Genomic DNA, 21,542 nt, shown 5'->3' with positions numbered 1-21,542 from the left:
GAACATGGGATGATGGGATCATGGAACCATGGGATCCCAGCCTGGGCCGGGCTGGAAAGCACCTTCAAGCTCAGGAGCTCCAGCTCCCAGGAACACCTTCCCTGGGGCCGGCTGCTCCAGCCCAGCCCCGTGTCCCACCCCCTTCCCAGGGAACAACCTCCCTGTTCCCATTGGATCCTGCCCCCCCCATCCCTGTACCCCCCCTTCAGACACCCCGGAGCTGCTCCAACACCTTTATTACCCCCATCACCCGGGGGGGGGGGGGCACCCACACCCCCCCTCAGGCCTCCGCTGGCCCTTGGGGGGCATCAGGGCCCCCCCCGGGGGGCACCTCCGGGCTCTGGGTGCCGGGGGGGGGTGGCTCCGAAGAGGGGGGGCTGCTGGGGGCAGCTTCAGCCAATGGGGGCCCCGCTGGGGGGGGCTCTGTGGAGGTGGGGGGGGTCCTGGAGAGAGAAATGGGGGGGGGGTGTTAGAGGTGCCCCCCCCCCCCCCCACACACACACAAGGGGATGGATGGGGGGGTTCATACCTTGGGGGGGTCCAAAGTGGTGTCAGGGGGGGAGCCGCCCCCCCCCGAGCTCTCCTCATCCTCAGGGATGCTGATGAAGATGGGAGGGGGCTCAAGATCAGCCCCCCCCAAGTCAGTGGGTGCATCGGAGGGGGGGGCCCCTGTGCTTGGTGCCCCCCCGGGGGCCGTGGTCAATGTCTTCCCTTTGGTCTCCTCTTCATTTGGCCTCTTTGGGGGCTTCTCCTGCACGGAAAGTGATGGGGTGGGGGGGGGGGGGGGAGGGGGTGTCCTATACACCAAGGGGGGGGGGGCTATAGGACCCCCCCATCCCCACACCTCTCCCGGCGGCCCCTCATGGGCATCGGGCTCGTGGCGTGTGGATGCCTCCAGGATGGCCATGGTGGAGAGCGGGATGTGAGCTTGCTGGGGGGGGGACACACACACAGAGAGGGGTTAGTGATGGGGGGGGGGGGCCCAGGGGTGCAATGGGGCTCCCCCCCCATGGTGTGGGGGTACCTGGTGGGGGGTGAGGGCCCGAACGTGGCTCAACAGAGGCTCCCGCAGCTCCGGGCACTTGTCGAAGACGGCGGCGAGTTGAGGGGGGGGCAACTGGAGCACGACCTGGAAGGACTGAGGCTTCGTGCGCTGGCAGCACTTGATGAAGCCCTCCCACACCTTGGGGTACTTCCAGACCTGGGGGGGCACAGGGATAGGCATGGGGACACCGGGATGGGACACAGGGACAGCCATGGGGACACTGGGATGGGACACAGGGACAGGCATGGGGACACCGGGATGGGACACAGGGACAGGCATGGGGACACCGGGATGGGACGCAGGGACAGCCATGGGGACACCGGGATGGGACACAGGGACACCCATGGGGACACCGGGATGGGACACACGGACACCCCATAGGGACACTGGGATGGGACACACGGACAGCCATGGGGACACTGGGATGGGACACAGGGACAGGCATGGGGACACCGGGATGGGACACAAGGACACCCATGGGGACACTGGGATGGGGCACACGGACACCCATGGGGACACGGGGATGGGACACAGGGACAGCCATGGGGACACCGGGATGGGACACAGGGACACCCATGGGGACACCGGGATGGGACACAGGGACAGGCATGGGGACACCGGGATGGGACACAGGGACAGGCATGGGGACACCGGGATGGGACACACGGACACCCATGGGGACACCGGGATGGGGCACAGGGACAGGCATGGGGGCACCAGGATGGGACACAGGGACAGGCATGGGGGCACCGGGATGGGACACACGGACACCCATGGGGACATACATGGTGCCAGCAGGAAGGACAGACACCCCTGGGGCACCCATGGGGCCAGCAGGAAGGACAGACACCCATGGGGCCAGCAGGAAGGACAGACACCCATGGGGACACCCATGGGGCCAGCAGGAAGGACAGACACCCATGGGGCACCCATGGGGCCAGCAGGAAGGACAGACACCCATGGGGCACCCATGGGGCCAGCAGAAGGACAGACACCCATGGGGCACCCATGGGGACAGCAGGACATGACAGACACCCATGGGGAGATCAGGACATGACAGACACCCCTGGGGCACCCATGGGGACTGCAGGAAGGACAGACACCCATGGGGACAGAAGGAAGGACAGACACCCATGGGGACACCAGAACAGGACAGACACCCCTGGGGCACCCATGGGGCACCCATGGGGCCAGCAGACGGACAGACACCCATGGGGCCAGCAGGAAGGACAGACACCCCTGGGGCACCCATGGGGCACCCATGGGGCCAGCAGACGGACAGACACCCATGGGGCCAGCAGGAAGGACAGACACCCCTGGGGCACCCATGGGGCCAGCAGAAGGACAGACACCCCTGGGGCACCCCTGGGGAACCCATGGGGCCAGCAGAAGGACAGACACCCATGGGACACCCATGGCGACACCCCTGGGGCCAGCAGAAGGACAGACACCCCTGGGGCACCCATGGGGCACCCATGGGGCCAGCAGAAGGACAGACACCCATGGGGACACCCATGGGGACACCAGAACAGGACAGACACCCCTGGGGCACCCATGGGGCACCCATGGGGCCAGCAGAAGGACAGACACCCCTGGGGCACCCATGGGGCACCCATGGGGCCAGCAGAAGGACAGACACCCCTGGGGCACCCATGGGGCACCCATGGGGCCAGCAGAAGGACAGACACCCATGGGGACACCCATGGGGCACCCATGGGGCCAGCAGAAGGACAGACACCCCTGGGGCACCCCTGGGGCACCCATGGGGCCAGCAGAAGGACAGACACCCCTGGGGCACCCATGGGGCCAGGAGAAGGACAGACACCCCTGGGGCACCCATGGGGCCAGCAGAAGGACAGACACCCCTGGGGCACCCCTGGGGCACCCATGGGGCCAGCAGAAGGACAGACACCCCTGGGGCACCCATGGGGCCAGCAGAAGGACAGACACCCCTGGGGCACCCATGGGGCACCCATGGGGCCAGCAGAAGGACAGACACCCCTGGGGCACCCCTGGGGCACCCATGGGGCCAGCAGAAGGACAGACAGACCGACCGACCTGCTTCATGATGAGGCGGGAGAGGATGTTCATGACGAAGCCGCCGAGGCGCGGGTACATGGTGAGCGCCTGGATGACGGTCCTCATGAGCAGCATGGGCAGAGGGTTCTGCTCCATCAGCTGCTGCATCACCACCGCCAGCACCTCCGACGTGTACACATTGCGCTCGGCGAAGCACAGGTTGGTGGCTGTGGGGACACGGGACGGGCTGGTGGCACCCAGGGGCGGTGGCATCGCCCCGGTGCCCCCCAGCACCCACCTTTGATGATGGACTTCATGTCGCACTTGGAGGAGTCGATGTTGTGGAGGGCGATGAGGAGCTCACCCGGGTTCAGAGGGGACACGGCCGAGGAGCCGTCACCTGTGAGGGGACAGAGTGACACCCCATGGGGACACCGGGATGGGAGACACGGACACCCATGGGGGCACCGGGATGGGACACACGGACACCCATGGGGGCACCGGGATGGGACACACGGACACCCATGGGGACACCAGGATGGGACACACAGACACCCATGGGGACACCGGGATGGGACCCACAGACACCCATGGGGACACTGGGATGGGGCACACGGACACCCATGGGGACACGGGGATGGGACACAGGGACACTCATGGGGACACTGGGATGGGACACACAGACACCCATGGGGACACCGGGATGGGACACACGGACACCCATGGGGACACCAGGATGGGACACATGGACACCCATGGGGGGACCAGGATGGGACACATGGACACCCATGGGGACACTGGGAGGGGGGGACAGACACCAATGGGGACACCAGGATGGGACACATGGACACCCATGGGGACACTGGGATGGGACACATGGACACCCCATAGGGACATGGGGATGGGGGACAGGGACACCCATGGGGACACCGGGATGGGAGACACGGACACCCATGGGGACACCAGGATGGGACACACGGACACCCATGGGGACACCGGGATGGGACACACGGACACCCATGGGGACACCGGGACGGGACACACAGACACCCATGGGGACACCAGGATGGGACACATGGACACCCATGGGGACACCGGGATGGGGGGGACAGACACCCATGGGGACACGGGGATGGGACCCACGGACACCCATGGGGAACACTGGGACACAGGGCACAATGGGTGCCCATGTCCCACCCCATGGTGGCCCCATGTCCCCGTCCCTACCGTGCTGTGTCCCCAGCAGGCGGTTGAAGACCTCCTTGACCACGATGGGGTTGAGCTTGATGAGCTTGGGCAGCGCCTGGATCACCTCTTTCTGCAGCAGACCAGCGAGGGGACATTGGGGACACCCGGAGAGGGGACACCCAGGGAGGGGACACCCACTTGAGGTGACACTGACCTTCTCCAGCCCATTGAGGACCGGGATGAGGAACCTCACGTCTGGCAACCGCTTGTGATAGAGGTCCCGGACCCTCTTGACCAGCTCAGGCGAGGGGGGCACTGCCAGGACATGGGGCCATGTCATCATATGGGGCACGTGCCACCCCCCCACTTGTCCCTTGTCCCCTACCTTTGTCGGTGAGGCTGTGCAGGCAGCGTGTCACCAACGTCTCAGCTCCTTTGGGGCAGTTCTCCACCAGCAGCAGCAGCTCAGGGGAGTTCATCCCCATCCCTCGGATCTATGGGAGAGCCATAGTGTCACCAAGGCCACCCTGTCCCCTTCGGTGTCACCCAATAGGTGCCACAGGTCTCACCGGCTGCTCGATGACCCTCAGCACCGTCCTCTTGATGTCAGCGATGGCCTCGGTGTAGACAGAGGCCAACTCATGGATGAGCTTGTGGTTGTGGGGCAGCAGAGCCAGGTACAGGTAGAGACATTGCTTGATGGTCTCCTCCGTCCACGGTGCCGCCACCTCTGTGTCACACACACGGTGTCACCACAGCCCCGAGGACCCCCCCAGTGGGTGCTGCCCCATCCCCGACGCTCACCCGTGTCCTTGTCAGCCCCAAAAAGCACAGAGGGTGGGTTGGGGTGCACCAGGAGCTGCAGGTAGTTGAGGGCAAACTTCTCCACGTACTCCCGGAGCTGGTCCTTCTCGTACATGCGCTTGATGAAGAGCAGAGCCTGCTGGCGGACCTGTGGGGTGGCCACGGTCACCACCACGGGGACACACACCCTTGGGGTGCTGCGGGGCCCATGGGGTGCTGTGGGGCACCTTGTCCTTCTCATGGGAGCTCAGGTCCAGCAGGACGTGGAGATACTGGAACTGCCGTGACGGCCTCTTGAAGATGAGGTCCCGCAGCGTGGACATGCCCAGGTAGGTGCGGCTCTGGGGGGACGGGGACAGCAGTGAGGGCTTTGGCCCCGTGTCCCCATGTCCCCATGTCCCCATATCCCACGTCCCACCTCATCCTCGCAGTACTTGCGGATCACCTCCAGCGCGCTCTCGGTGATGAGCGGCGCCTCCAGCACCACTTTGGTGAAGATCCTGCCGGGAAAGGGGATGTCACCGGGATGGAGACACGCTCGGGACCATCCCAAGGGATGGGGGTGGCCCAAGAGCTGCGGCTCCCACTGAGAACCCGGAGTTTTTTGGGAATGGCTTTCAATAGAACCCCCTTTTCTACAACCCGTTCCCAAAGCATTCCCCCCCTTTTCCAGCAGCAAATCCCGATGCAAAAGGGATTTAGGGCCCCTCCGACCCTGGACCAGGTTTTTCTGGGGATACAGGTGGGAAAGAGCTTAAAAACAGCAAAGGGAAGGGGAAAAAGAAGGGAAGAAAGAGGGAAATTCCTGCTTTTCTGCTCCTGGGCCCCCAGAATCCCAGGAATTTGGGTCTTTCCTCCCTAAAAAAAGAGGTTTGGAAGGGGGGGATGGTCCAGGTAGGATTGGGATGGGAATGTGGGGCTGAGATGGGGGCAGGGGGAGATGGGGATAGGAAAAAGGGGATTTAAGGATGGGGAAAAGGGGATATGGGGGTGGGAAAAGGGGGATAGTGGGACAGGGATATAGGGATGGGAAAAGGGGATTGGGGTGGTGTCCCCATCCCCGGTGTCCCCATCTCATCCCCGATGTCCCCATCCCATCCCTGGTGTCCCTATCTCTGGTGTCCCCATCCCATTCCCATGTCCCCATTCCCATGTCCCCATCCCATCCCTGCTGTCTCCATCCTATCCCTGCTGTCCCCATCCCATCCTTGCTGTCCCCATCCCATTCCTGCTGTCCCCATCCCATCCCTGGTGTCCCCATTCCCATGTCCCCATCCCATCCCTGCTGTCCCCATCCCATCCTTGCTGTCCCCATCCCATTCCCATGTCCCCATCCCGTTCCCATGCCCCCATCCCATCCTTGCTGTCCCCATCCCATCCTTGCTGTCCCCCCATCCCATTCCCATGTCCCCATCCCATCCCTGCTGTCCCCATCCCATTCCCATGTCCCCATCCCATCCCTGCTGTCCCCATCCCATTCCCATGTCCCCATCCCATTCCCATTTCCCCATCCCATCCTTGCTGTCCCCATCCCATTCCCATGTCCCCATCCCATCCTTGCTGTCCCCATCCCATCCCTGCTGTCCCCATCCCATTCCCATGTCCCCATCCCATCCTTGCTGTCCCCATCCCATCCCTGCTGTCCCCATCCCATTCCCATGTCCCCATCCCATCCTTGCTGTCCCCATCCCACCCTCGCTGTCCCAATCCCATTCCTGCTGTCCCCATCCCATCCCTGCTGTCCCCATTCCCATGTCCCCATCCCATCCCTGCTGTCCCCATCCCATTCCCATGTCCCCACCCCATCCCTGGTGTCCCCATCCCATTCCCACGTCCCCATCCCATCCTTGCTGTCCCCATCCCATTCCCATGTCCCCATCCCATCCTTCCTGTCCCCATCCCATCCTTGCTGTCCCCATCCCATCCTTGCTGTCCCCATCCCATTCCCATGTCCCCATCCCATCCTTGCTGTCCCCATCCCATTCTTGCTGTCCCCATCCCATTCCCATGTCCCCATCCCATCCTTGCTGTCCCCATCCCATCCTTGCTGTCCCCATCCCATTCCCATGTCCCCATCCCATCCCTGCTGTCCCCATCCCATCCCTGCTGTCCCCATCCCATTCCCATGTCCCCATCCCATTCCCATGTCCCCATCCCATCCTTGCTGTCCCCATCCCACCCTCGCTGTCCCAATCCCATTCCTGCTGTCCCCATCCCATCCCTGCTGTCCCCATCCCATTCCCATGTCCCCACCCCATCCCTGGTGTCCCCATCCCATTCCCACGTCCCCATCCCATCCTTGCTGTCCCCATCCCATTCCCATGTCCCCATCCCATCCTTGCTGTCCCCATCCCATTCCCATGTCCCCATCCCATCCTTGCTGTCCCCATCCCACCCTCGCTGTCCCCATCCCATTCCTGCTGTCCCCATCCCATCCCTGCTGTCCCCATCCCATCCTTGCTGTCCCCATCCCATTCCCATGTCCCCATCCCATCGCTGGTGTCCCCATCCCATCCCTGCTGTCCCCATCCCATTCCCATGTCCCCATCCCATCCTTGCTGTCCCCATCCCATCCCTGCTGTCCCCATCCCATCCCTGCTGTCCCCATCCCATCCTTGCTGTCCCCATCCCATCCCTGCTGTCCCCATCCCATCCCTGCTGTCCCCATTCCCATGTCCCCATCCCATCCTTGCTGTCCCCATCCCATCCTTGCTGTCCCCATCCCATTCCCATGTCCCCATCCCATCCCTGCTGTCCCCATCCCATCCCTGCTGTCCCCATCCCATTCCCATGTCCCCATCCCGTTCCCATGCCCCCATCCCATCCTTGCTGTTCCCATCCCATCCTTGCTGTTCCCATCCCATTCCCATGTCCCCATCCCATTCCCATGTCCCCATCCCATCCCTGCTGTCCCCATCCCATCCCTGCTGTCCCCATTCCCATGTCCCCATCCCATCCTTGCTGTCCCCATCCCATTCCCATGTCCCCACCCCTACTGTCCCCATCCCATGTCCCCATCCATACCCATCCTTCTGGTCGGGCTTCTCCTGCAGCCCGGCCAGGAGCCCGATGAGACACTGGTCGTAGCGCTCCAGGTTTCCCTCCGGGAAGCGGCTGAGGTGGGAATTGTACTCCTGGAAGAGCCAGGCGAAGGCCAGGTCCAGGCGCGCGCGGACGTCCTCCAGGATGAAGGCCAGGACCTCGCTCTTGAGGGGCACCTCGAAGTGCGTCACCAGCGAGGCCAAGATCTTCACCCGCGCCTGGCCGAGGGGACACGTGTCACTGGCACCCACAGCCCCCCGGCACAGGGTCGGGGTGACGCATTGTGGGTGACACAAGGTGGGTGACACACTGAAGGGTGACAAAGGGTCTGGGTGATACATGGAGGGGTAATGAGATTGGGTGATGAGAGGTTCTGGGTGACATATGGAGGGGTGACAGAGGCGGTGGGTGACACACAGGGGGTGACACATGGAAGGGTGACAAGGTTCTGGGTGATACATGGAGGGGTGACAGAGGCTTTGGGTGACACATGGGTAACACATGGAAGAGTGACAAGAGGCTCTGGGTGACACATGGAGGGGTGACAGAGGCGGTGGGTGACACACGGGAGGTGACACATGGAAGGGTAACAAGAGGTTCTGGGTGACACATGGAGGGGTGACAGAGGCGATGGGTGACATACAGGGGTGACAGAGGCTTTGGGTGACACACAGGGGGTGACACATGGAAGGGTGACAAGGTTCTGGGTGATACACGGAGGGGTGATAGAGGCAGTGGGTGACACGCAGGGGTGACAGAGGCTTTGGGTGACACATGGAAGAGTGACAAGAGGCTCTGGGTGACACATGGAGGGGTGACAGAGGCAGTGGGTGACACGCAGGGGTGGCAGAGGCGGTGGGTGACACACGGGGGTGACACATGGAAGGGTGATAACGTTCTGGGTGACAGAGACTGTGGGTGACACATAGGGGTGACAGAGGCTTGGGGTGACACAGGGGGGTGACACGTGGGTGACACATGGAAGGGTGACAAGAAGTTCTGGGTGACACATAGAGGGGTGACAGAGGCTTTGGGTGACACAGGGGGTGACACATGGAAGGGTGACAAGAGGTTCTGGGTGACACACAGAGGGGTGACAGAGGCTTTGGGTGACACATGGGAGGTGACATATTGTGGGTGACACATGGAAGGGTGACAAGAGGTTCTGGGTGACACATAGAGGGGTGACAGAGGCTGTGGGTGATGTGGTGGGCGACAGAGGCTCTGGGTGACACACAGGGGTGACAGAGGCTTTGGGTGACACACGGGAGGTGACACATTGTGGGTGACACATAGAAGGGTGACAAGAGGTTCTGGGTGACACACAGAGGGGTGACAGAGGCTGTGGGTGACACACAGGGGTGACAGAGGCTTTGGGTGACACACGGGAGGTGACATATTGTGGGTGACACATGGAAGGGTGACAAGAGGTTCTGGGTGACACATAGAGGGGTAACAGAGGCTGTGGGTGATGTGGTGGGCGACAGAGGCTCTGGGTGACACACAGGGGTGACAGAGGCTCTGGGTGACATGTGGTGGGTGCCACACGGTGGGTGCCACGGTACCTGCGCAGCCCCACTACAGGCCACGGCGCGCTCAGCCCGGAGGATGCGTTTGACAGCACCGAGCTTCAGCTTCTCCACCTGGGTCTCACTGAGGGGCTTGAGGACGTCACCCAGGCGGAACACCTTCTTCCGGCCACCAGCACCCACCAGCCTGCGGGGGAAAACAGAGGGTGAGGACCGGCTCCAGCAGCACCCATGGGTGCTCCCAGCAGGGCGCTCACCGCGGCTGCGGCGCCGGGATGATGGGCTCCGGGCGCCGCTTGGTCTGGGGGGCTTCCTCCTCCAGCAGGGTGGTGGCCGAGCCCTGGGCACCCAGCACGGAGATGGCCTGACCCTGGGCCAGCGCCGAGAGGCGCCGCTTGATGACCACGCTCTCGGGTTTGGAGGTCTTCTCCTCCTTGGGTTCCTCCTTCAGGTGCTTCGTCTGCTCCACGCCTGGAGAAGGAGGGACAGAGATGGGACAGGGACAGGACATGGATCCTTAACTCCATGGAGCATGAGGAGGAGGAGGAGGAAGCAGCTTCATGGCCTCGAGCTCATGGACATGGAGGGGAAGTAGCAGGAGATGCTTCAAAAGGTGGTTTCAGGACAAGAAACACAAGTGGGGAAGAAGAAAGCGGCACCAAGGTATCTCCATCCATCTGACCCTATCCCATCTTCTCCATAGCAGCATGGGAATGTCCCCATCCCCAACATGGGAATGGCTCCAACTCGACCCTTAACCCATGGGAATGGCTCCAACTCGACCCTTAGCCCATGGGAACGGCTCCAACTCGACCCTTAGCCCATGGGAATGGCTCCAACTCAACCCTTAGCCCATGGGAATGGTTCCACATCAACCCTTAACCCATGGGAATGGTTCAAACTCGACCCTTAGCCCATGGGAATGGCTCCAACTCAACCCTTAGCCCATGGGAATGGCTCCAACTCGACCCTTAGCCCATGGGAATGGCTCCAACTCGACCCTTAACCCATGGGAATGGCTCCAACTCGACCCTTAGCCCATGGGAATGGCTCCAACTCGACCCTTAGCCCATGGGAACGGCTCCAACTCAACCCTTAGCCCATGGGAATGGCTCCAACTCGACCCTTAACCCATGGGAATGGCTCCAACTCGACCCTTAACCCATGGGAATGGCTCCAACTCGACCTTTAACCCATGGGAATGGTTCCACATCAACCCTTAACCCATGGGAATGGCTCCAACTTGACCCTTAGCCCATGGGAATGGCTCCAACCCAACCCTTGGGATGGGTTGTGATGCCACCCCCTGTCCCAGCGTCCCCAGGAGAGCCCTGGGAGCACCCACCTGGCCCCAGCCCTGCTGCTGTCATCTGGGTGGCCATGAGCCTGGAGAGGTGCTTGATCTGCACCTCGGTGCCCGCTGACTCCACCGGGGTGTAGGTGGCCTGGAAGGAGGCGGGCATGGCCTCGGGCAGGTACACCATGCTGATGAGCACCTGCAAGAGGGGGGGGATCAGGGTGTCAGAGCCCCCCCAAGAGCAGCACAACCCCGCCATGGCCCCACGTGCTCACCAGGTTGGCCACGTTCTCCGGGGTGAGCAGGGGCTGCAGGAACTCGGCGGTGATGTCCGTGTCCGAGGGGACCCCGCTCTGGCCCGAGGCCTTGGGCACAGCCACCGGCGTTGGCTCCAGGTCCTTGTCCTCGTCATCCTCAGGGGGCTCTGCCAGGACAAGGCTCAGGGTCCCCTCATCACCCAAGGGGGGTGATGGGTCACCAGCGCAGCTGGAGGAGGAAGGCTCAAGGGGGACACCAATGGAAGGGAGCTGGGAGGACCTCAGGGTTCCAACCACCAAGCAAGCCACCAGAAAGGACTTGGGATGGGTTGTGATGCCACCCCCTGTTCCTAATGGTCCCAGGAGGGAGCTGGGAGGCCCCTGATGGGCACCAGGAGGCCCTTGATGGGCACCAGAAGTACCCTGATAGGCACCAAAAAGACCCCGGGGGTTCCCAGAGGGAGCTGGGAGGACCCTGATGGGCAGCAGAAGGACCTGAGGGGCACCAAGAGGGCACTGATGGGCACCAAGAGGGCACTGGAGGCCCTATATGGGCACTAGGACCACGCTGATGGGCACCAGGACGACCCAAGGGGTCCCCAGAGGGAGCTGGGAGGCCCCTGATGGGCAGCAGAAGGACCTGAGGGGCACCAAGAGGGCACTGGAGGCCCTTGATGGGTACTAGGACCACCCTGATGGGCACCAGGACCATGTTGATGGGCACTAGGACGACCCAAGAGGTCCCCAGAGGGAACTGAGGGGACCCTGATGGGCAGCAGAAGGACCTGAGGGGCACCAAGAGGGCACTGGAGGCCCTTGATGGGCACTAGGACCACCCTGATGGGCACCAGGACCATGCTCATGGGCACCAGGACGACCCAAGGGGTCCCCAGAGGGAGCTGGGAGGACCCTGATGGGCAGCAGAAGGACCTGAGGGGCACCAAGAGGGCACTGGAAGCCCTATATGGGCACTAGGACCACCCTGATGGGCACCAGGACGACCCAAGGGGTCCCCAGAGGGAGCTGGGAGGCCCCTGATGGGCAGCAGAAGGACCTGAGGGGCACCAAGAGGGCACTGGAAGCCCTTGATGGGCACTAGGACCACCCTGATGGGCACCAGGACCATGTTGATGGGCACTAGGACGACCCAAGAGGTCCCCAGAGGGAACTGAGGGGACCCTGATGGGCAGCAGAAGGACCTGAGGGGCACCAAGAGGGCACTGGAGGCCCTTGATGGGTACTAGGACCACCCTGATGGGCACCAGGACCATGCTGATGGGCACCAGGACGACCCAAGGGGTCCCCAGAGGGAGCTGGGAGGCCCCTGATGGGCAGCAGAAGGACCTGAGGGGCACCAAGAGGCCCCTGATGGGCACCAGGACAACCCGAGGTGTCCCCAGGAGGTGACTGGTGCTACCCCAACGGTGCTCAGTGCCCCTGAGGAAGGCAGGATGGTGACACCCCACGTTCTCACCTATCTTCATCTTCTTGAGGGTGGTGTCGGGCTCGTCGCGGGGCCGCTTGCGGGTGTCCCTGGGGCTGGGCATGCTGCGGGCGATCTCGGCCTGTTGGGTGCCCAGGTCCACCAGCAGGGTGGTGATCTGGGGCTGGAAGTCCCCCGAGGACGGGTGGCGCAGGATGCTCAGGAGATGCAGCTTCAGGTTCTTCCTCACGCTGCTCACCTGGGACTTGGCCAAGGTGGGGGGCAGGTTGGCTGCAAAAGAGGGGGACAATGGGTTAGGGGGGTGTGGGGACCATAGGGATCCATGCTCCATCCCCATGGAGGCCTTGGAGATCCCACTCCACCCCCATGGGGACCTTGGACATCCCACTCCATCCCTATGGGGACCTTGGACATCCCACTCCATCCCTATGGGGACCTTGGAGGTCTATGCTCCATCCCCATGGGAACCTTGGAGGTCCATGCTCCATCCCCATGGGGACCTTGGAGATCCGGCTCCATCCCCATGGCGACCTTGGCGATCCCACTCCATCCCCATGGGGACCTTGGAGATCCGGCTCCATCCCCATGGGGACCTTGGAGATCCCACTCCATCCCCATGGGGACCTTGGAGATCCCACTTCATCCCCATTGGGACCTTGGAGGTCCCACTCCATCCCCATGGGGATCCTGGAGATCCCACTCCATCCCCATTGGGACCTTGGAGGTCCCACTCCATCCCCATGGGGACCTTGGAGATCCCGCTCCATCCCCATGGGGACCTTGGAGATCCCACTCCATCCCCATGGGCACCTTGGAGGTCCATGCTCCATCCCCATGGGGACCTTGGAGGTCCCACTCCATCCCCATGGGGACCTTGGAGGTCCATGCTCCATCCCCATGGGGACCCTGGAGATCCCACTCCATCCCCATGGGGACCTTGGAGGTCCCACTCCATCCCCATGGGGACCTTGGAGGTCCCACTCCATCCCCATGGGGACCTTGGAGATCCCACTTCATCCCCATTGGGACCTTGGAGGTCCCACTCCATCCCCATGGGGATCCTGGAGATCCCACTCCATCCCCATTGGGACCTTGGAGGTCCCACTCCATCCCCATGGGGACCTTGGAGATCCCGCTCCATCCCCATGGGGACCTTGGAGATCCCACTCCATCCCCATGGGCACCTTGGAGGTCCATGCTCCATCCCCATGGGGACCTTGGAGGTCCCACTCCATCCCCATGGGGACCTTGGAGGTCCATGCTCCATCCCCATGGGGACCCTGGAGATCCCACTCCATCCCCATGGGGACCTTGGAGGTCCCACTCCATCCCCATGGGGACCTTGGAGGTCCCACTCCATCCCCATGGGGACCTTGGAGATCCCACTCCACCCCCATGGGGACCTTGGAGGTCCATGCTCCATCCCCATGGGGACCTTGGAGGTCCCACTCCATCCCCATGGGGACCTTGGAGATCCCACTCCATCCCCATGGGGACCTTGGAGGTCCCACTCCATCCCCATGGGGACCTTGGAGGTCCATGCTCCATGCCCAGGGGTGACGGTGCCACCCAGGAGCTGCCACTCACCATGGAGGGTCTCATAGGCCTGGATGACCTCGGCCATGAACATGGGTCTCTGCCGGGCGATGGTGGCCAAGGAGCCGAGCGCGGCCGTGAGGTTGATGCTGGAGATGGCCGGATGCACCATGAACTTGAGGAGCTGCTCCAGGGCGGCTTTGCCCTCCTCCCACAGCGCGTCTGCGGGGACACAGGGCGCTGCAGGAGCCCGAGCGGCACCAGCAGGGCATGAGGGGCACCAGGAGGACGAGGGGCACCAGGAGAGCATGAGGGGCACCAGGAGGGCATGAGGGGCACCAGCAGGGCATGAGGGGCACCAGGAGGGCATGAGCGGCACCAGGAGGGCATGAGGGGCACCAGCAGGGCATGAGGGGCACCAGGAGGGCATGAGCGGCACCAGCAGGGCATGAGGGGCACCAGCAGGGCATGAGGGGTCCCCATAGGACACTGGGAGGCCCCTGATGGACACCAGGAGGAGCTGGGAGGACCCTGATGGGCACCAGAAGGAGCTGGGAGGACCCCGATGGGCACCAGGAAGAGCTAGGAAGACCCTGATGGGCACCAGGAAGAGCTGAGAAGACCCTGATGGGCACCAGGAGGAGCTGGGAGGACCCTGACGGGCACCAAGAGGACCCTGATGGGCACCAGAAGGAGCTGGGAGGACCCTGATGGGCACCAGGAGGAGCTCAGAAGACCCTGATGGGCACCAGGAAGACCCTGATGGGCACCAGAAGGAGCTGGGAGGACCCTGATGGGCACCAGGAGGAGCTGAGAAGACCCTGATGGGCACCAGGAAGACCCTGATGGGCACCAGAAGGAGCTGGGAGGACCCTGATGGGCACCAGGAGGAGCTGGGAGGACCCTGACGGGCACCAAGAGGACCCTGATGGGCACCAGAAGGAGCTGGGAGGACCCTGATGGGCACCAGGAGGAGCTCAGAAGACCCTGATGGGCACCAGGAAGACCCTGATGGGCACCAGAAGGAGCTGGGAGGACCCTGATGGGCACCAGGAGGAGCTCAGAAGACCCTGATGGGCACCAGGAAGACCCTGATGGGCACCAGAAGGAGCTGGGAGGACCCTGATGGGCACCAGGAGGAGCTGAGAAGACCCTGATGGGCACCAGGAAGACCCTGATGGGCACCAGAAGGAGCTGGGAGGACCCTGATGGGCACCAGGAGGAGCTGAGAAGACCCTGATGGGCACCAGGAAGACCCTGATGGGCACCAGAAGGAGCTGGGAGGACCCTGATGGGCACCAGGAGGAGCTCAGAAGACCCTGATGGGCACCAGGAAGACCCTGATGGGCACCAGAAGGAGCTGGGAGGACCCTGATGGGCACCAGGAGGAGCTGGGAGGACCCTGACGGGCACCAAGAGGACCCTGATGGGCACCAGAAGGAGCTGGGAGGACCCTGATGGGCACCAGGAGGAGCTGAGAAGACCCTGATGGGCACCAGGAAGACCCTGATGGGCACCAGAAGGAGCTGGGAGGACCCTGATGGGCACCAGGAGGAGCTGGGAGGACCCTGACGGGCACCAAGAGGACCCTGATGGGCACCAGAAGGAGCTGGGAGGACCCTGATGGGCACCAGGAGGAGCTCAGAAGACCCTGATGGGCACCAGGAAGACCCTGATGGGCACCAGAAGGAGCTGGGAGGACCCTGATGGGCACCAGGAGGAGCTCAGAAGACCCTGATGGGCACCAGGAAGACCCTGATGGGCACCAGAAGGAGCTGGGAGGACCCTGATGGGCACCAGGAGGAGCTGAGAAGACCCTGATGGGCACCAGGAAGACCCTGATGGGCACCAGAAGGAGCTGGGAGGACCCTGATGGGCACCAGGAGGAGCTCAGAAGACCCTGATGGGCACCAGGAAGACCCTGATGGGCACCAGAAGGAGCTGGGAGGACCCTGATGGGCACCAGGAGGAGCTGGGAGGACCCTGACGGGCACCAAGAGGACCCTGATGGGCACCAGAAGGAGCTGGGAGGACCCTGATGGGCACCAGGAGGAGCTCAGAAGACCCTGATGGGCACCAGGAAGACCCTGATGGGCACCAGAAGGAGCTGGGAGGACCCTGATGGGCACCAGGAGGAGCTCAGAAGACCCTGATGGGCACCAGGAAGACCCTGATGGGCACCAGAAGGAGCTGGGAGGACCCTGATGGGCACCAGGAGGAGCTCAGAAGACCCTGATGGGCACCAGGAAGACCCTGATGGGCACCAGAAGGAGCTGGGAGGACCCTGATGGGCACCAGGAGGAGCTCAGAAGACCCTGATGGGCACCAGGAAGACCCTGATGGGCACCAGAAGGAGCTGGGAGGACCCTGATGGGCACCAGGAGGAGCTGGGAAGACCCTGATGGGCACCAGGAGGAGCTGGGAAGACCCTGCTGGGCACCAGGGGGACTCTGACAGACCCCCTGAGACCCCTGCTGGGCACCCTCAGCCCCACCCGGGGCACCCCTCTCCCCGTGCCCGGGGTGCCCGTGGCCCCGCACTCACTGTACTTGATGTAGGGGTGGTCCTTGGGCACCCGCTCGAGGCTGATGTCGCCCTCGTGGCGCTTGGGCACGTCGGAGTCGGCGCCGCGCGGCGACAGGGTGATGATGAGCCCCTCCACGAACTTGATGGCGTGGGTGCGGATGCCGTCGTTGTCCGAGTCCAGCAGCAGGATGATGTCCGAGGCCATGGAGGTGACCAGCTCCCAGCACGCCTCCTGCAGCTCGCTCAGCACCCTGGACTTCACCATCCACTGCGGGGCGTGCGCGTCACACCGGGCGCCGACAGCACCCCAAGGGTGCTGCATCGGCATCCAAAGGTGCGCAACGGCAACCAAAGGGGCCCCCTTCCAGCGCCCAAAGGGGCTCAATAGCACCCAAAGGGGCTCAATAGCACCCAAAGGTGCTCCTTCCAGCATCCAAAGGGGCTCAATAGGACCCAAAGGGGCTCCTTTAGCACCCAAAGGGGCCCAACAGCACCCAAAGGGGCTCCCTTCCAGCACCCGAAGAGGCTCAATAGCACCCAAAGGAGCCCCTTCCTGAACCCCTTCCTGCACCCAAGGGGCTCCCTCCGGCACCCAAAGGGGCTCCCTTCCAGCACCTGAAGTTGCTCAATAGCACCCAAAGGGGCTCCTTTGGCACCCAAAGGGGGTCCCTTCTTGCACCCAAGGGGGCTCCCTCCAGCACCCAAAGGGGCTCAATAGGACCCAAAGATGCTCCTTTGCACCCAAAAGTGCTCCTTCCAGCACCCAAAGGGGCTCAATAGCACCCAAAGGGGTCCAACAGCATCCTAAGGGGCTCCTTTGGCACCCAAAGGGGTCCAACAGCACCCAAAGGTGCTCTTTCGGCACCCAAAGGTGCCCCCTTCCAGCACCCAAAGGGGCTCAATAGCACCCAAAGGGGCTCCTTCCAGCATCCAAAGGGGCTCAATAGGACCCAAAGGTGCTCCTTTGGCAGCCAAAGGTGCTCCTTCCAGCACCCAAAGGGGCTCAATAGGACCCAAAGGTGCTCCTTTGGCACCCAAAAGTGCTCCTTCCAGCACCCCAAGGGGCTCCCTTCCAGCACCTGAAGTTGCTCAATAGCACCCAAAGGAGCCCCTTCCTGCACCCAAAAGAGCCCCTTCCTGCACCCAAAGGGGGTCCCTTCTTGCACCCAAGGGGGCTCCCTCCAGCACTCAAAGGGGCCTCTTCCAGTACCCAAAGGAGATCCTTTGGCACCCAAAGGTGCTCACCAGCACCCAAAGGGGCTCCTTTGACACCCAAAGGGGTCCAACAGCACCCAAAGGGCCTCCTTTGGCACCCAAAAGTGCTCCTTCCAGCACCCAAAGGGGCTCAATAGGACCCAAAGATGCTCCTTTGCACCCAAAAGTGCTCCTTCCAGCACCCAAAGGGGCTCAATAGCACCCAAAGGGGCTCCTTTGACACCCAAAGGGGTCCAACAGCATCCAAAGGGGCTCAATAGGACCCAAAGGGGCTCCTTTGCACCCAAAAGTGCTCCTTCCAGCACCCAAAGGGGCTCAATAGCACCCAAAGGGGCTCCTTTGGCACCCAAAGGGGCCCAAAGCATCCAAAGGTGCTCCTTTGGCACCCAAAGGGGCCCAACAGCACCCAAAGGGGCTCCCTTCCAGCACCCGAAGAGGCTCAATAGCACCCAAAGGAGCCCCTTTCTGAACCCCTTCCTGCACCCAAGGGGCTCCCTCCAGCACCCAAAGGGGCTCCCTTCCAGCACCTGAAGTTGCTCAATAGCACCCAAAGGAGCCTCTTCAAGCACCCAAAGGGGGTCCCTTCTTGCACCCAAGGGGGCTCCCTCCAGCACCCAAAGGGGCTCAATAGCACCCAAAGGGGCTCCTTTGACACCCAAAGGGGTCCAACAGCACCCAAAGGGGCTCCTTTGGTACCCAAAGGGGTCCAACAGCACCCAAAGGGGCTCCTTTGGCACCCAAAGGGGTCCAACAGCACCCAAAGGGGCTCCTTTGGCACCCAAAAGTGCTCCTTCCAGCACCCAAAGGGGCTCAATAGCACTGAAATGTGCTCCTTTGGCACTCAAAGGGGCCCAACAGCACCCAAAAGGGCTCTTTTGGCACCCAAAAGTGCTCCTTCCAAAATCCAAAGGGGCCCCTTCAAGCACCCAAAGGGGCTCCCTTCCAGCACCTGAAGTTGCTCAATAGCACCCAAAGGAGCCTCTTCCTGCACCCAAAAGAGCCCCTTCCTGCACCCAAAGGGGCTCCCTCCAGCACCCAAAGGGGCTCCCTCCAGCACCCAAAGGGGCCTCTTCCAGGACCCAAAGGTGCTCCTTTGGCACCCAAAAGTGCTCCTTCCAGCACTCAAAGGGGCTCCTTCCAGCACCCAAAGGGGCTCAATAGCACCCAAAGGAGCCCCGTCCTGCACCCAAAAGAGCCCCTTCCGGCACCTAAAGGGGGTCCCTCCAGCACCCAAAGGGGCTCCTTCGAGCACCCAAAGGGGCTCCCTCCAGCACTAAAAGGAGTTCCCTTCCAGCACCCGAAGGAGCTCAATAGCACCCAAAGGTGCTCCTTTGACACCCAAAAGTGCTCCTTCCAGCACCCAAAGGGGCTCCCTCCAGCACCTGAAGGGGCTCCCTTCCAGCACCCAAAGAGGCTCCCTTCCAGCACCCAAAGAAGCTCAATAGCACCCAAAGGAGCCCCTTCCTGCACCCAAAGGAGCCTCTTCCAGTACCCCAAGGGGCTCCTTTGGCCCCCAAAGGTGCCCACCAGCACCCAAAGGGGCTCCTCTGGCCCTGAAGGGCGCCCCCTCCAGCCCCCCGAGGTGCCCCCTTTGGCACCCATGGGTGCCGTACCTGCAGGGCCACCCTGTAGAGCTGGGTCATGGTCAGGATGGCTTTCTTGACCACGTTGACGTTCTCGTCCTTGAGGAGCATGTTGAGGTTGGCGATGAGCTTCAGCAGCAGCTCGATGTCCCGCTTGCTGCCCATGGGGGGGGACGTGAGACATGGGGGGGGGGCACCCATGGGTGTCCCCAGCCAATGGGTGCTCAGCACCCTGGGCCCCCCCCCCTTACCAAGCTTCCTCGATGAAGCCCACCACGAACTTCCGCACCTCGATGGACTTGTCGGCTTGGAAAGCGATGATCTCCTGGGGGCAATGGGGGGGCAACACAGGAGGGATGGATCCCGGACCCACAGAGACCCCCCCAGACCCACAGAGACCCCCCCAGACCCGTCCCCACCCCCCCAATCCATCCCAGACCCACAGAGACCCCCCCAGACCCGTCCCAACCACCCCAGATCCATCCCAGACCCCCCCAGATCCACCCCAGACCCCCCCAGATCCACCCCAGAACCCCCCAGATCCATCCCAAACCCCCCCAGATCCACCCCAGACCCCCCCAGATCCACCCCAGCCCCCCCAGATCCACCCCAAACCCCCCCAGATCCATCCCGGACCCCCCAGATCCATCCCAAACCCCCCCAGATCCACCCCAGACCCCCCCAGATCCATCCCAAACCCCCCCAGATCCACCCCAGACCCCCCTAGATCCACCCCAAACCCCCCCAGATCCATCCCAGACCCCCCAGATCCACCCCAGACCCCCCCAGATCCACCCCAAACCCCCCCAGATCCATCCCACCCCCCCCAGATCCACCCCAGACCCCCCCAGATCCATCCCGGACCCCCCCAGATCCATCCCAAACGCCCCCAGATCCACCCCAGACCCCCCCAGATCCATCCCAGACCCCCCCAGATCCATCCCAGACCCCCCCAGATCCACCCCAAACCCCCCCAGATCCATCCCACCCCCCCCCAGATCCACCCCAGACCCCCCCAGATCCATCCCAAACCCCCCCAGACCCATCCCAGACCCCCCCAGATCTATCCCAAACCCCCCAGATCCACCCCAGACCCCCCCAGATCCACCCCAGACCCCCCCAGATCCATCCCAGACCCCCCCAGATCCACCCCAAACCCCCCCAGATCCATCCCACCCCCCCCAGATCCACCCCAGACCCCCCCAGATCCATCCCAAACCCCCCCAGATCCACCCCAAACCCCCCCAGATCCACCCCAAACCCCCCCAGATCCATCCCACCCCCCCCAGATCCACCCCAGACCCCCCCAGATCCATCCCGGACCCCCCCAGATCCATCCCAAACCCCCCCAGACCCATCCCAGACCCCCCCAGATCTATCCCAAACCCCCCAGATCCACCCCAGACCCCCCCAGATCCACCCCAGACCCCCCCAGATCCATCCCAAACCCCCCCAGATCCACCCCAAACCCCCCCAGATCCACCCCAAACCCCCCCAGATCCATCCCACCCCCCCCAGATCCACCCCAGACCCCCCCAGATCCATCCCGGACCCCCCCAGATCCATCCCAAACCCCCCCAGACCCATCCCAGACCCCCCCAGATCTATCCCAAACCCCCCAGATCCACCCCAGACCCCCCCAGATCCACCCCAGACCCCCCCAGATCCATCCCAGGCCCCCCCAGATCCATCCCAGACCCCCCCAGATCCACCCCAAACCCCCCCAGACCCCCCAGATCCAGCCCAGCCCCCCCAGCCCCAGCCCAAGCCCATCCCTCACATCCAGGAAGTTATCCAGTAAAGTGGGATCCTTGTTGATGATCAGCTCCTGAACCTGGACACAGAAGGGACACGATGGGGCAGGGGGGGGACACTGGGGGGGCAGGAGGGGACACGGGGGGGTCACGGGGGGGGCCCCCCCACCTCACCTGCTTGAGGAGGGTGATCTTGGAGTCGGAGCTGATCAGAGCCGCCTGGTTCAGCAGATCCACGACCTGGGGGGGGGGGGAAACAGCTCCTGAGGCAACAGTGACCCCCCAGTGCCCCCCCCCAGTGAC

The 21,542-nt window shown here is 63.2% G+C and overlaps 1 protein-coding gene across 1 annotated transcript in view; it reads right to left on the bottom strand.

Moving 5' to 3' along the window:
• Positions 1–224: 224 nt before the first annotated feature.
• Positions 225–21,542, bottom strand: part of SYMPK (symplekin) — a 35,716-nt gene continuing 14,398 nt past the window's right edge. Inside the window, exons 2-26 of the mRNA XM_030474961.2 lie at positions 21,414–21,479; positions 21,266–21,319; positions 19,737–19,810; positions 19,516–19,642; positions 16,706–16,955; positions 14,213–14,383; positions 12,656–12,895; positions 11,200–11,348; positions 10,973–11,123; positions 9,885–10,098; positions 9,664–9,814; positions 8,081–8,316; positions 5,475–5,556; positions 5,284–5,397; positions 5,057–5,204; positions 4,822–4,982; positions 4,638–4,746; positions 4,467–4,567; positions 4,292–4,382; positions 3,363–3,464; positions 3,104–3,291; positions 1,025–1,201; positions 845–931; positions 530–751; positions 225–443 (exon numbers count right to left, since the gene is read on the bottom strand). Of these exons, the coding sequence (XP_030330821.1) occupies positions 393–443; positions 530–751; positions 845–931; positions 1,025–1,201; positions 3,104–3,291; positions 3,363–3,464; positions 4,292–4,382; positions 4,467–4,567; positions 4,638–4,746; positions 4,822–4,982; positions 5,057–5,204; positions 5,284–5,397; positions 5,475–5,556; positions 8,081–8,316; positions 9,664–9,814; positions 9,885–10,098; positions 10,973–11,123; positions 11,200–11,348; positions 12,656–12,895; positions 14,213–14,383; positions 16,706–16,955; positions 19,516–19,642; positions 19,737–19,810; positions 21,266–21,319; positions 21,414–21,479 (3,516 nt within the window). The 3' untranslated portion in view covers positions 225–392. The remainder of the gene's footprint in view (positions 444–529; positions 752–844; positions 932–1,024; positions 1,202–3,103; positions 3,292–3,362; positions 3,465–4,291; positions 4,383–4,466; positions 4,568–4,637; positions 4,747–4,821; positions 4,983–5,056; positions 5,205–5,283; positions 5,398–5,474; positions 5,557–8,080; positions 8,317–9,663; positions 9,815–9,884; positions 10,099–10,972; positions 11,124–11,199; positions 11,349–12,655; positions 12,896–14,212; positions 14,384–16,705; positions 16,956–19,515; positions 19,643–19,736; positions 19,811–21,265; positions 21,320–21,413; positions 21,480–21,542) is intronic.

This window comes from Strigops habroptila, unplaced genomic scaffold (assembly GCF_004027225.2).
Source record: "Strigops habroptila isolate Jane unplaced genomic scaffold, bStrHab1.2.pri NW_022045628.1_ctg1, whole genome shotgun sequence".
In the NCBI taxonomy this organism is placed as follows: Eukaryota; Metazoa; Chordata; class Aves; order Psittaciformes; family Psittacidae; genus Strigops; species Strigops habroptila.
Note: the sequence above shows the minus strand (reverse complement) of the source record. Positions and strands in the feature narration are given on the sequence as shown.